The sequence below is a fragment of the Nycticebus coucang genome, chromosome 14, assembly GCF_027406575.1.
Source record: "Nycticebus coucang isolate mNycCou1 chromosome 14, mNycCou1.pri, whole genome shotgun sequence".
In the NCBI taxonomy this organism is placed as follows: domain Eukaryota; kingdom Metazoa; phylum Chordata; class Mammalia; order Primates; family Lorisidae; genus Nycticebus; species Nycticebus coucang.
This window is the reverse complement of record NC_069793.1, coordinates 51,606,637-51,619,521: the sequence shown is the minus strand read 5'-3', so window position 1 is coordinate 51,619,521 and position 12,885 is coordinate 51,606,637. Positions and strand designations below refer to the sequence as shown.

General features: G+C 43.1%; 1 protein-coding gene across 9 annotated transcripts in view; it reads left to right on the top strand.

Moving 5' to 3' along the window:
- TEAD1 (TEA domain transcription factor 1) overlaps nucleotides 1–12,885 on the top strand; it is a 265,733-nt gene that overhangs the window by 182,348 nt on the left and 70,500 nt on the right. For 7 of the 9 annotated variants that reach the window (XM_053560911.1, XM_053560915.1, XM_053560914.1 and 4 more), the window contains 3 exons: nucleotides 6,177–6,241; nucleotides 8,626–8,688; nucleotides 8,778–8,840. In XM_053560911.1, coding sequence (XP_053416886.1) covers nucleotides 6,177–6,241; nucleotides 8,626–8,688; nucleotides 8,778–8,840 — 191 coding nt within the window. The remainder of the gene's footprint in view (nucleotides 1–6,176; nucleotides 6,242–8,625; nucleotides 8,689–8,777; nucleotides 8,841–12,885) is intronic. The other 2 variants (XM_053560910.1, XM_053560908.1) reach the window with 1 other exon arrangement.

Sequence of the window (12,885 nt, the reverse complement as noted above, 5' to 3'; positions counted from 1 at the left end):
CGGGAAAGAGAGGGAGAGAAGAGATATGTATTGTTACTTCTCATTATAAAGGACTTTACAGTTTGGTTGCAACCATGTGGTGTCCCAAAGTGTACTGGTTAAAACACCTAGGTGAAGGGCTGTGGATATCTCGGGAAGGGGAAGGCCTCTTCCAGCCAGAAGGCGTTTGAAGAATTGGGTGTTTGGTAGGCGCAATCCATACAGTATTGCAGAAATGGGCAAGGACGTTAACAGGCCAGGAGTGCAGTCGTCCTGGGGAAGGGAAGGCCAGCAGATGTTTCCTCAGAGTAGCCTCCCTGGAGCCCCTTCCTGCAGCCCAGGGCAGTTCAGCCCTGCCTTGGGCACGAGTTTGCCGCAGGACTGGCGGCCAGGGAAGAGGAGCAATCCATTTGTTGCTTCTTCCTCTGTGGCTGCCTGGCTCTATTCAATTACAGAGTGGCTCTTGCACTGTTAAAGAGGAGTGTCTCTGGGCTACAATTTCTAGCCACAGACCCTGCATTTGCTATGCCTCAAACATGACCTTGAGGCCACATCCCATTATACACACAGCCCACAACAACCGTTAACCAGTCTTCTGTCTGGGTGAGGCAAGCCCAGTACAAACTGCAAACTCCATGCCTGCTGGAATCGCTCTCCTCACTAACCCTTCACCAAGAAATTTCATGGCAGTCCAAGATGCAGGAGAGACGATGAGCTCACTTTCAACTGTGTTATGTTATATAGGAGAAAAGAAAAATAAAGACTCGGTTACAGTGCCTGGTGAGGATCACAGTGTAAAAGTGGCAGGTCAGGCTGTGTTTGTCTTTGCTGCCGCCTGTGGCCCATGGGGGAAGCAAGGCTTACAGAAGCCATACGTTGTACATCTCTAAAGGAATTTTTGTGCTCCTGAGAAGCCTTTTATCTCTGATGCACCAGACAGGTGGCATGATATAAGGCACAAAGGAAAATGTGCCCCAAGTGCAGGATTAGTTTTTAGGAAAGTGGGAGTTAAATTTAAAGTTAACCTTGTTGAAAGTCGTCGTTGTAATGTAAGGTTTACTGGGTGTGTGTGTGTGAAGAATGAGATTAACAAAAGTTAGTAGTTCCTTCTTTTCTCTTTTCTTTTTCCTCTCTTTTCTCCTTCCCTTTCCTTTTGTAGACAAAGTCTTACTCTGTTGCCCTGGGTAGAGTGCTGTGGCATCACAGCTCACAGCTACCTTTAATTCTTGGGCTCAAGTGATTGTCCTGACTCAGCTTCTCAGAGTGCTAGGATTACAGTAGTGAGCCAGTATGCGCCTCCAAAGGTTAATATTTCTAATACTTGACATTAGGATTGTGGCTGCAAAATAGGACTGTGCTGTGTAGACTGGGGACCCATCTCCAGTCATATATATAATGGTTAGTGCTACCTCCTGGTGCTTCATTAGGAAATTCTGTATCACAGTAACACGGTTCAAATCCAGGGTTATGGGCTTCGTGAACCCACCTCATTTGGGGAGTAGGGATACAGGAATCAGGCTCTGGATGCCCTATCAGGCCTGCTGGTAAGACTCTGGTCAGAATACCTACAATAAATACACAGCCCCAAGCAGCCAAAAAGATATTCCAAGATTGTTTGAAATGGCATGCTTCTTTTCCTAATATGTATTTATCTTAATTCTGGGAAGACTTAAAATTAAACGTAGAAAATTTTAATAGGATCAAAGCCAAACGCTAATATTTTTTATTTAAAAGATTTATGTATATTTGATATTTCAAGTACTTATTTAAAATAATTTGGCTTAGGTAACATATTAGCCTGTATTTCCAAATTAAAAATGTACAATGAAGTGATTGATTTAGATGTGACTTTGGGAAGGGTTGAAATCTTATTAGGTTTATAAATATTAGAGCATGTAGGAGAATTTATTAGGTTTTTAAAAGCTGTTTCAAGGAAGATTTTATAAGTTGAAGTAGGTAATTCTAATACATGAGTCATTATAAAAGTTTTGAGGTGGACTGTTATTGGTCCACTGTTTCACTTCCAAGAAACAGCATTGACAGGGCCCTTTCTGACTCACCTGAGCACGTTTCAGGTTGCTTGGCTTATCAGTGATACTGGGAGGGCTTCATTTGTTTCTGTCCACGTGGATTCTCTACAGGGTGTCCCTAAAGTTCGTGTGCAATTGCATACAAGAAATTGTACTTAATATTTCTGTATCTTAAAACTATGCTAATAATGGGCGGCACCTGTGGCTCAAGGAGTAGGGCGCCGGTCCCATATGCGAGAGGTGGTGGATTCAAACCCAGCCCCGGCCAAAAAAAAAATAAGTAAAAATTAAAAAAAACTATGCTAATGACCCACATATTCAAAAGAATTAAATAATTACTGTTGGTGGCTTGGGAAATGGATGGAGGAGAGAACACAGACGTTTGCAAGGTGATCTTACTCATCCATAGAGCAAGAACGTGAGACCTAGGATAAGCTTTCAATGAAATGATGAGTATAACGTAGTATTCACCACATAGTACTCAGGAAAGGGTCTGTTGAAGTATAGTCATGTGTCGCTGAATGATGGTGATCACATCCTCAGAAATTTCATTATGCGAACATCATAGAATGTTATACAAACCTGTATGGGATAGCCTACTGTACACCTAGACTGTGTGGTGTGTGACTTACTGCCCTTACCTACAAACCTGAATGACATGCTAATGTACTAAGAGTGATAAGGCACTGAATGGTAATATGTGGCTCAGTATTTGTGTATCTAACTATAGACAAGGTACAGTAAAAATACCCCTTATAATCTTACGGGATCATTGTCGTCTACATGGTTTGTTGTTGACTGAAATGTCATTCATTATACTGTACCTAAAGTATGAGTTGACATTAACTCCAAAGGTCCCTGTATGTAGACTATAGAGTCTGGATATTCTGGATATTGATCTTATTCATTCAACCAAATGCCATATGAAATTGAAAATAGGTTCAATAGGTTCTGTGTCACACTGATCGCACTATTCTATAGCAGAAAGTAGGGGAGTTTGAGGGTAAGAGACATTTTGCCATCTGGACAAGGCTCAGAGGAAATTGTATGTATCATACAGAGCCCGAGAGCCATTTCATCTGGGTCATTCAGAGAGCCCTGAACAAGAGCACAGAGGAGCCCCCAGGCTGGGGGATGCTTAGCTTGTCTGCAGACATTGTCGTTTAGGTCTGGCTTCTGGTAATTAGGTACTCCTAGCAGGGTTGTGCTGCCAGCAAGCCTTTGAGACAAATTGCAAAATCTGTACGACCATCTGAGAGACGGAGAAGTAGACCCGATGACACTACAGGGGATATTGGTAGTTCTCAAAAGTTTGAAAGAGAATGCTTAGAGAAGCAGTCCTCCAAACTGAATTTAGAGGTCCTTTTTCCTGTGGTCAAAGAATTCAGTTACAGAATCAGGATCTGAGATCCTGACAGGCTGGAGTTATAGGCTGAATCTAACAGGATGAACTGGAGCAGAAATAAATGGAAGGTTCTGTATTCGGGTCTGAAAATCCTAAATATACCTAAAAAGATTGGGAACGCGAGCAGGGATGTATCTGTGGGTGGCTATGATGTAGCCTTGTTCTTACTGACTTAAAAACAAGCAGCATCTGGAGATGAAAATTACAGGAAGTCCCAAATGAGGGTGGTTGGGCATTTTTGTTTGTTTTTGTTTGTGTTAGGGGAGAGACAGGGTCTTACTTGGTTGCCCAGGCTAGAGTGCTGTGGTCGGCCTAGCTCATAGCAGCCTCAAATTCCTGGACTCAAGTGATCCTCCTGCCTCAGCCTCCTGAGTGGCTGGGACTCCAGACATGTACCACCACACTCAGCTAATTTTTTTACTTTTTGTAGAGACTGGGGGATGGGGGAGTGTCTTACCATATTGCTCAAGGACCTACTGGTCTCAGCCTCCCAGAGTGCTAGAGTTACAGGTGTGAGCCACTGTGCCTGGCCAAGGAAGGTCTTTTCATTCTTTGGTATGTTTTAAGGTAGAATGGGCTGCTTCCTCAATTCTAGAAATGGTGGTTTAGGCTTATGAGGAGTTAGACTTTGTGGGATGAGGATAGATGCTCCAGCGGCACTTATTAGTCCCAAGATTTTGCAGCTCCTTTGTTTTCAGGTGACAACCGTGTCCTGCATAGCCCCAACACTAACAGGTGATAGAGGTCTGACTAATGTAGGGAATATTCTAGGCACCAGTGAGAAAGTGTGTTGAGTTCTCAGTCTAGATTTCTATATGGACATTTTGGCAATGGTCCTCTTCAATGTTGACAGTTCTTTACTCTGCCTGGGGGGTGTGGTCACCAGAGGCTATATTATTTCCTCATTCGTTTTCTGGGCCCACGTGGGTGCTGAGCGTGAGGGGAGGCATTGTGGAATAAGACAAGAGTTCTTGCCTTCTTTAAATATGTAGTATGTCTAGGAAGAAGTTAGACCACGAAGACAAATCATACAGCTGACCATGGCTGTGAACATAGTGACTGTTCATCTGTATTAGGAAGAAGTGCAGGTTGTGCTATGGTGAGAGTGGGGGGCAAAGCACCCAAACCCAGTTGGTTGGTAAGAAAAGACTTCCCTCAGGGAACAATGTTGAAGTAGGGCCTTGAGGGGAAGTATGGTCTGGCTTGACAATCTTGGGCTGATGAAACACACAAATGAATGCATAGCAGACTCAGGACTTGCTCTTGACTAGTAGGGGAGAACTGACAGAATGCCAGCCAAAAATAGTATTATGAAATAGAGGTTTCCATTTACAGTATAGAGTATGAAAAAAGACTTCCAGTCCTTGGTATTAGAGCAAGTTAAAGTCATCAATATGGCCTGCTCAGATGAACCATGTCTTGTATGAGTGGGTTTTTATTTCATGTGGTAATGCATTTCCCCACTTCTGGGGATATATTTTCTTTTCCTTTTCTCTCTCTCATTTTTTTCTGAGACAGGGTCTCTGATGCCCATCACAGTTCACAGCAACCTCAAACTCCTAGGCTCAAGCAAACCTCTTGCCTCAGCCTCCTGAGTAGCTGGAACTACCGGCATGCACCACCATGCCAGGCTGGTTTGACAGGGTCTCGCTCTTGCTGAGGCTGGTCTCCAACTCCTGAGCTTAAGCAGTCCACCCACCTCGACCTCTCAGAGCTATGATTACTGGCGTGAGCCACTATGCCTGTGGATATTTTCTTATTAGATTATAGTTCTATGAAGTCAGGTTGTCTGAGACTTCTCATTTCCTGATGGGGTAGGGATGGAAGGTTTTTGTTTATATTTTTAGGTAATTTTCTTTTCCCAAAAGCTTTTAAAGCTTGAAGGAGGTTGAGTTATTATTATTTTTTTTATTGATGGGATTTGTGCGTAGTCAGCTGCTGATACATAGTACTTGGAAGGAGGGCTGTGCACCGCTGTACTCCCAGCTTCTCCTCACTGTGAGGCTTCTGTGGCCACAGCAGTTCATTCTGTGGCTGTAAATGATTAACTGGAGTTAACCATGTATGAGTATAAACCTGAATGAGAAAGAAAAGGAATATGAAAAGTAAAAGACTAGAACTGAAGCGGTTTGGGGTTTTGTTTTGTGTTTTTTTTTTTTCTTTTCAGACTAATCTTTCTTTGTATTTGTTGCTAAGGTACAAGCGGGCAAATGATAAACCACATTTTAAAAAGATACATTTCTGTCTTCAGTTCAAAATTAAATGCCCTTCATCTTAATTTTTCCTAGTTATCACTTCTACAAACAATTGTTCTGTTTTCTAGCATTAATAAAGTCATAGCTGTAATTTAAAAATTTCTGATTTTGAATTCTACTTCCAGCTTTCAGGGAGCTTTTTTTTTCTTCCTTTTAAAAGTTACCCACCTTGGCCAGGCACGGTGGCTCACACCTGTAATCCTTAGCACTCTAGGAGGTTGAGGCAGGTGGATCCCTTGAGGTCAGGAGTTCCAGACCAGGCTGAGCAAGAAAGAGACCCTGTCTCAAAAAAAAATAGCTGGGCATCTGTGGTGGGCACCTGTAGTCCCAGTTACTCAGGAGGCTTGAGGCAAAAGGATCACCTGAGCCCAAGAGTTTGAGGTTGCTATGAGCTAAGATGCCACAGCACTCTACTGAAGGTGACAGAGTAAGACTCTCTAAACACATCCATCCATCCATACATACATACAAGTTACCCACCTTATTGTAAATTCTTCTTTCTTCCAGGTAGAAATGAATTGATAGCCAGATACATCAAACTCAGGACAGGGAAGACGCGGACCAGAAAACAGGTAAAATAGACCACCTGGAAATTGTGCATGTCAGTGAATGGCCCAAGGAGGCATTTTGGCTGCAGTGGCTGGCTGTGCTTTGGCTCCTAAGAGCCCCCAATTTGAGTTCCCTGTGAGGACGTCAGTGTTGCAGGTGTATTAAATTGGCTGCGTTTTCACCGTTCATCATTTCAGTGGCCCTTTATTATGTGGTCTGCCAAGTTCTTTTTGTACTCAAATGGGAAAGTTTCACTGCTCAGGACAGTGAATGAGCTGCTCCTGTGCTGACTGTCACAAATGACATCTCTTTCCCAAAATGTGCACCTGCGAACATTGTGAAAGTTGCAGGTGTAAATGCACTTGTAAGTTACGAAATGTTGAGATTTTGTGCATTGTAAAATCCTGGAACGATTACGTATTAGTCATCGTTTCAATGAAAAAATGATGCTAGCAGCCTTGGATATTGACCCGAATCTAATGTTAAATGATGTGCGTCCAGGGAACTGTTGCTTCTTAAGCGATGGCTTTTTGTCAGTAGCTGCTGTGACTGAAATGAAGTTACAATTTAAATACCTCTGTGCAGAGCAGTTATCAAGAATTCTCTGCCCTTCGTTGGGGCTCTGCCTCCCCTCATTCTTTAAAATGTAAAGCAGCCCAAATCTCTAATATGACCCAGTTTAGAACTGGAATGGAGGAAAAATGAGTTAATGTTTAACTAAAAATAAAAAAAGAAAGAAAGGATGGGGGGGGAATCTCATGGGTGAGTTGTTAACAACAACAAAAAAATTATTTTTCAAATGTTGATTTGTGCTGAATGATATGGCACGGACCTTAAAAACTGTAATCAAACTAAAAGGCAAGCTAAACTGTGGTCTCATTAAGACTGAGCAGCAGATTTGGGTTCTCTTCCCATTGAGGAATTGTTTTCATGAGTGTCTAGAATGGGGAGAGGCCTTTCCCCCCAGGAATGCTGCATGTGCCACAGCCTGGGAGTCTGGCTGCTGAGTCAGCACAAAGAGAAGTGGCCTCCTGCCAGTGCACAGAGGCTGGGCATTGTCTGTTTGGGGTCTGCTCCCCCCGACAGTGGCCCTCATCAAGTCTGAGAATTACATAAGAACAAAATTTGGGTGAAAACAAGTAACAGCAGGAGCCAGATGGAGGGGTGAAAGAGGATGGGGGAGTTTCTGCTTCTCCATACTTTTTTTTTTTTTAAGTATAAAAGCAAATTTGGAAAGGAATAATTGAAACTCAGAGACGAAGTTAAAGATAAAAGATCTTTTATTATCATAAATCCTGTTTTTAGAATTGCTAGAGAGTTTGAAATGAGGTAATCGCCACGTAGTCTGAGTTGCTGAACTTTTAAATGGAAGGTTCTAAATTTCTGAAACGGACGGATCTGATCCATCACATACTGAAAATGCTGGGCCTGGCCTGTCTGCCAGTCTGTGCGCTCTGGTCATTTGCCCACTGACCCTTTCATGGGGGACTCTTCTAAATTTAACCAAGTCCCTCTGAAAGAGATGCAAATTTGTTTACCCAGTGGAATCATTGTGTTTAGAAGCTGGGCTTGGCTATATATCCACACCCTGATGTCCTAGGGATGTTTTTAGGCAGCAGTTGGTGATACCTCTCCAATGTGAAATTTGTTGTTCAGCAAATCTGTGTGGTTTTCAACCCAGATTTTTAACAGGATGGCTGGCTGGCTGTATTCACACATTTCGCTTTGTAATAATATGCAAATCCACTTGGCGCCCAGTCAATACCCAAAAGAGTGGAAGGATTAAAGATATTTGTAAGGGGGGAAAAAAAAAGCTCTGCTAACTGGGTCTTTCCATTTCTCTTTGAGATCTAATTTACATGTCAGTATTATTTTAACATTTGCTACAGAATCCAGAGCTCTTAATGAGATCAGAATACAACCGACAGCTTCAGCTTTTTGATTCTTCAGAATGTGCTAATTTATGGATAGTCTCTTCTAAATGGAGAAGGATTTTCCCTCCTGACACTGAGAAGCTATAAATATTTTCATTTACCTCTACCCCCACTTTTTTAATTTTAGAAAGTAAACACCCCTACTCACTCCCCCTTTCATCCCTCCCAAATTAGATTTTCCCAGTGCCCGTAATTTCTCCTGGGTGGGAAAATGAAGATGAGCCTGAACTTCCATCCCGAATCAAGTCACTGCAGTGATGACCCAGTATAAAAAGCTTAGAGCCGCGCTGGGGGCTTGCGTCTGGCTGGGACTGTGTATTCCTAACTGCAGAGCTTTGTTGAGATGCAAATAACCAACCCCACCCCACCCCACCCCAAACCCTCCCAAGGAGTAGCGATTTTATATTTGATTTCCTTTTTTTTTGTTTTGTTTTGTTTTGTTTTGTTTCCCCTCATAAACCCGAACAATGTAGGTGTCTAGTCATATACAGGTCTTAGCAAGAAAGAAAGTTCGAGAAATTCAAGCCGCCATTAAGGTACGTCTGGCTTGCCCAGTTGTAGGGGGCTTTTCATCTCCATGGTTACAGGCTTTTCCTTTGTTTTCCTCCCTCCCCCTACCCTGCAGGTGTCTAGTCACATTCAGGTTCTTGCCAGAAGGAAATCTCGTGATTTTCATTCCAAGCTAAAGGTATGCGCTTTTCTGCTTTTTGGCTTGTGGTTGCTACGCATCTCACTTCCTGTTTTCCATGGTGACTGGTGAATGCCTGGTGCTGGGATTCTCGTAACCTAGTTTCCTTGCATGTGAGAGCTGTTTACATTTCTTTGTGTCTAATCTCTCTGTTTCTGTACTAGCCTCACATTAAACTCAATGTGTGTGTGCGCGTGTGTGTGTGTGGGGTGTGTGTGTGTGTGTGTGTGTGTTCCCAATAACAATGCAAATGCAGCGAGAGCTGGTCTTTGATAACTTTTCAGCACAGAAACTTGATTTTGTTTTTAACCTTCAGATGTCCACCAAACAGCCCCGGGCTAGGAGAGCTTAAGAAAAAAGTCCAGAGACACAAAATTGGTATAGAAATGATTAAAAAGGGGGAAAAAAAAAAAATCAATCATTTCCTGAATGGTCATGAGATGATTTTTTGAAAGTATTTAGCAATTATTAAAATAAGTCTTTTTCATGTATGTCTCTTCCATCACAGAGAATATTTTCGGCCAGATTTCTTCCACATTGTTTAATACTGCTTTTTAAGTGACTGGCTCTCCTATTAAAAAAGAAATTTGAGGAGTGGCCTTAAAAAAAGAGAGAGATTGGATATTAGCAATGGGCAAGCTCTTGATCAGACCCATGTTTGTAATTACATTTATGTTTGCGTTTGCTCAAAAAAAATTTTCTACGTGTGCCTTATTTTTCAGTCTCTTAAAATATATTTTATAGCAAAAATGGAGGCGTTAATTTCTTAAATACGAATTCACCCTATTTTTTCTCCTTTCTAAAATTTGCTGTACAACATTCATGATTGCATTTTTCTATAATGCCTTATTATAAAAATGCAAAAGGATTATACTTTGCACAGAGGGTGCTTAGTTTATAATAAAAATTGATTTTTAGCCCAAATTGTTGCCTTTCCCATTGGCCTTTTTTTTTTTTTTTTTTTTTTCGGTCTGTCCCAATTTTGTTTTTTAATCTATTAATTAAATTTGCATTGTTTTTCTTTTTCTTTTTTTTTTTTGGTAGAGACAAGAGTTTCACTTTATGGCCCTCGGTAGAGTGCCGTGGCATCACACAGCTCACAGCAACCTCCAACTCCTGGGCTTAAGCGATTCTCTTGCCTCAGCCTCCCCAGTAGCTGGGACTACAGGCTGCATTGTTTTTCTAAAGAACAGTGTCATTTCACAGCACTGAGGGGTGAACACTGGGACCTTTCCCAGAGTCCTTTAACTTTTTTTATATACAAACAAGGCTGGCTGTGGAGTGGGACTAGTGCTAGCAAGGAGCATTTGGTGTGCCCTCTGTAGCTGGCAGCATGCTGGCTCGCTTGCATGTGTGGCTGATGGTGGCTGGCTTTTAGCTGCACTGGCTGGGCAGTTGGAAGACTAAGATAACCTCATAGATCTTGCTTTTTAACCGAAAGTGCAATACTCTCTATATGAATGTACCTACCCCAGTGTTCTGACTCTGTTCCTAGTTTCTCTGAGCTAATGAATTAATAATGTCCAAAGAAGTTTACAGATATCAATTTTGTGTTTCCATCGGCGATGTTGTGAATTGTTCTCTTTCTGCGCTGTCTATGTGGTGCCTGTCAGCTCACCAGGGCACACAGCTCTGGGAGTGATGGTACAGCTCTCCTGTTCAGGAGGGATCCCTGTGGGGTATTAGGAGGCACTCTTTTTCTCCCTTGGTGATTTTTAACAGTTTTCTTCCATAGAAAACAATTCTGCTATTGCCTTGTACATACGCATATGTACAAATACACAGCTATCTTTGCGTTTGCTATTTAAAAATAAAGGAAGGAAGACTTTCCCCTCTACTTGCAGCCCTGGGCACTATCCTTTGGGGCAGACACAAGGAAGAGATGGAGGCAGGCAATAGGGTAGCAACTGGCTCAGCAGTTAAGCTCCAGTGACCACCTTGGTCTTGTAGTTCTTCCCTTCTTCCCTGTCACTTTATTCTTGGAAAAAAATGGAGTCCTGTGTTTTCCTATAAGCTGATGCTAATTGCATGTTCCAGGTACGGAGCTCCTGTTCGGGGAGCTGGCTGTGTAAATGCGAATGTGAAACAGAGGGCAGAGGGCACTTGGGTGTTAGCAGGAAGAGCCAAAGGGAACCACAGAGGGAATTCTGGGGATGAGCTGCTTGGAGAATATATTTCTGAGTTTGGGAATTGATGGATACTAGTTATTGTAATGCAGAGCCTCTGGCATGTTTTCTCATTTAGGCTTACTAAGTGAGTTACCTTACTCTGATTTTGAGGAATAATATAGATGAAACTGGGGCTCAAAGAGTATAATTGACTTAGCAAAAGTCACCAAGCCTACCTAGTATGGGTGAAGCCAAAATTTGGATTCAGATCTTTCTGAATCCTGAAGTAATTGTTCTTTCTGATGGGTTGTATCAAGTGGAAGTGAGAGGTTTTCAAGCAGAAGGCTTTGTGCCAGCACGCGGTGCATAACCTTTCATCCCTCACATGCCTCGGAGCTTGGGCATTCAGCCCTTGCTACCAGCCCTTCACTTAGCTTTACATCTTAACTTTGAACCCTTGGTCAAAATCTGGACTTTATTTGAGATCGACACTGTGAGTGATGTGGTCCTGGCCACAGAGCTGCTTTGTCAGCACTGATGCCGTCCTTAAGTTTCCAAGCCAGCCCTTAGCAAAATATGGGCTCAGGGCTGTTGGTCTTGTAGGATAGGCGGGTCTCGCTGCTCCCTCCACACTCCCCTGTGCAGCCCTGGAGTCCAGTAGCACATTTGTGAGGAGGCCTGGACAGACAACTTCACCGAGGTCGTTGTGGCTGATGGCCACAGTCCCCTTGGCTCCCACATTAGCTAGTGAGAGAACCTTGCAGCACAAAGTTGAGGTTATCTCCACAAAAAATTGACACTCACTCTCCTGCATCCTCAGTCATGTCCTCTGTGGATGTACAATAGGTTTAAAACCACCTGTGTTAGGCAAATGGAAGGGGAGGTGACTGGCTTTCACTTTGTCCCAGGACAGCTCTGTGTCCCATTTAGGGACACGTTCTGCCTACCATGTTCTAAGTTCTACCATGTTTCTGTAGAGAAAACAGTCGGAGAGAGTGGTCGTTCTCATGTCACATTGACAGACAAGTCATCTCAGCTACAGAAGTCACTCTCTTGAAAATCTGTTAGAACAGCGGTTCTCAACCTGTGGGTTGTGACATTATGAGGGTTGAGAACCAGGGTGTTAGAAATAAGTTCCAAAGGTCAGCTTTATGTTCCTGCTAACTGCAGTGGTTCTCAGAGTGCTTGTTTGTGGACTGTATCATCCCACAAGTGTGTGCACTTTATTTCATCTTAATTTTAGTAAAGAAAAACTTGTGCTCATGACATTTTAGGGTTTCTGCATAGATTTGAACTTGAAAAGCGCAGAAGTGATTTCTCCATTTAGCCCCGTGACTTTTCATTGAGAACCAGTGTGCTGTAGGTTCTTTTGTAGATCTTGGACATATGGGGTTGAATAAGTAGAGTCTGTGTTCTTGGGGAGCACTAAAAATTTTCTGTTACTTTTTCAGTAGGTCATCTGCAGCTGGGGGCTGGCTCTGCTATAGAAATTAAACAGGGTAGTGTGAAGGCTGCCCAGTGAAAAGAATGATTAATTCTGGGAATGACAGAATGGAAGAAAGGTTCGTGGGGGAGGTGCCCTTAGAGCTGAGTGGAGAGGAAGGCAGGGAATTTCCATAAAGATGGAGCGTGTTGGGGAACCTTGGAGAGCACTGCATAGTTGGAGGCATGAGAAGGAAATGAGACTGGGTAAGCCAGGTGAGAAGGCCCTAGGTCATACCACTGGGGATCGGGGATTCAGCTGTGAGCCTTGGGGAGTGCATGGGGGTCCTTCGATGCCTTGGAACAATCTCAGCAGCTATGTTTTTGAGGCTAGCTAATAAAAGGGAGGCTGAGCTGCGGGCAGGAAGACTAATCCCCAGGCTGGGTGAGAGGTGTGGGCCTGGACAGGTGGTTGAACACCCTGCTCCCCGCCCGCACCCAGGCTCTACTCTGTG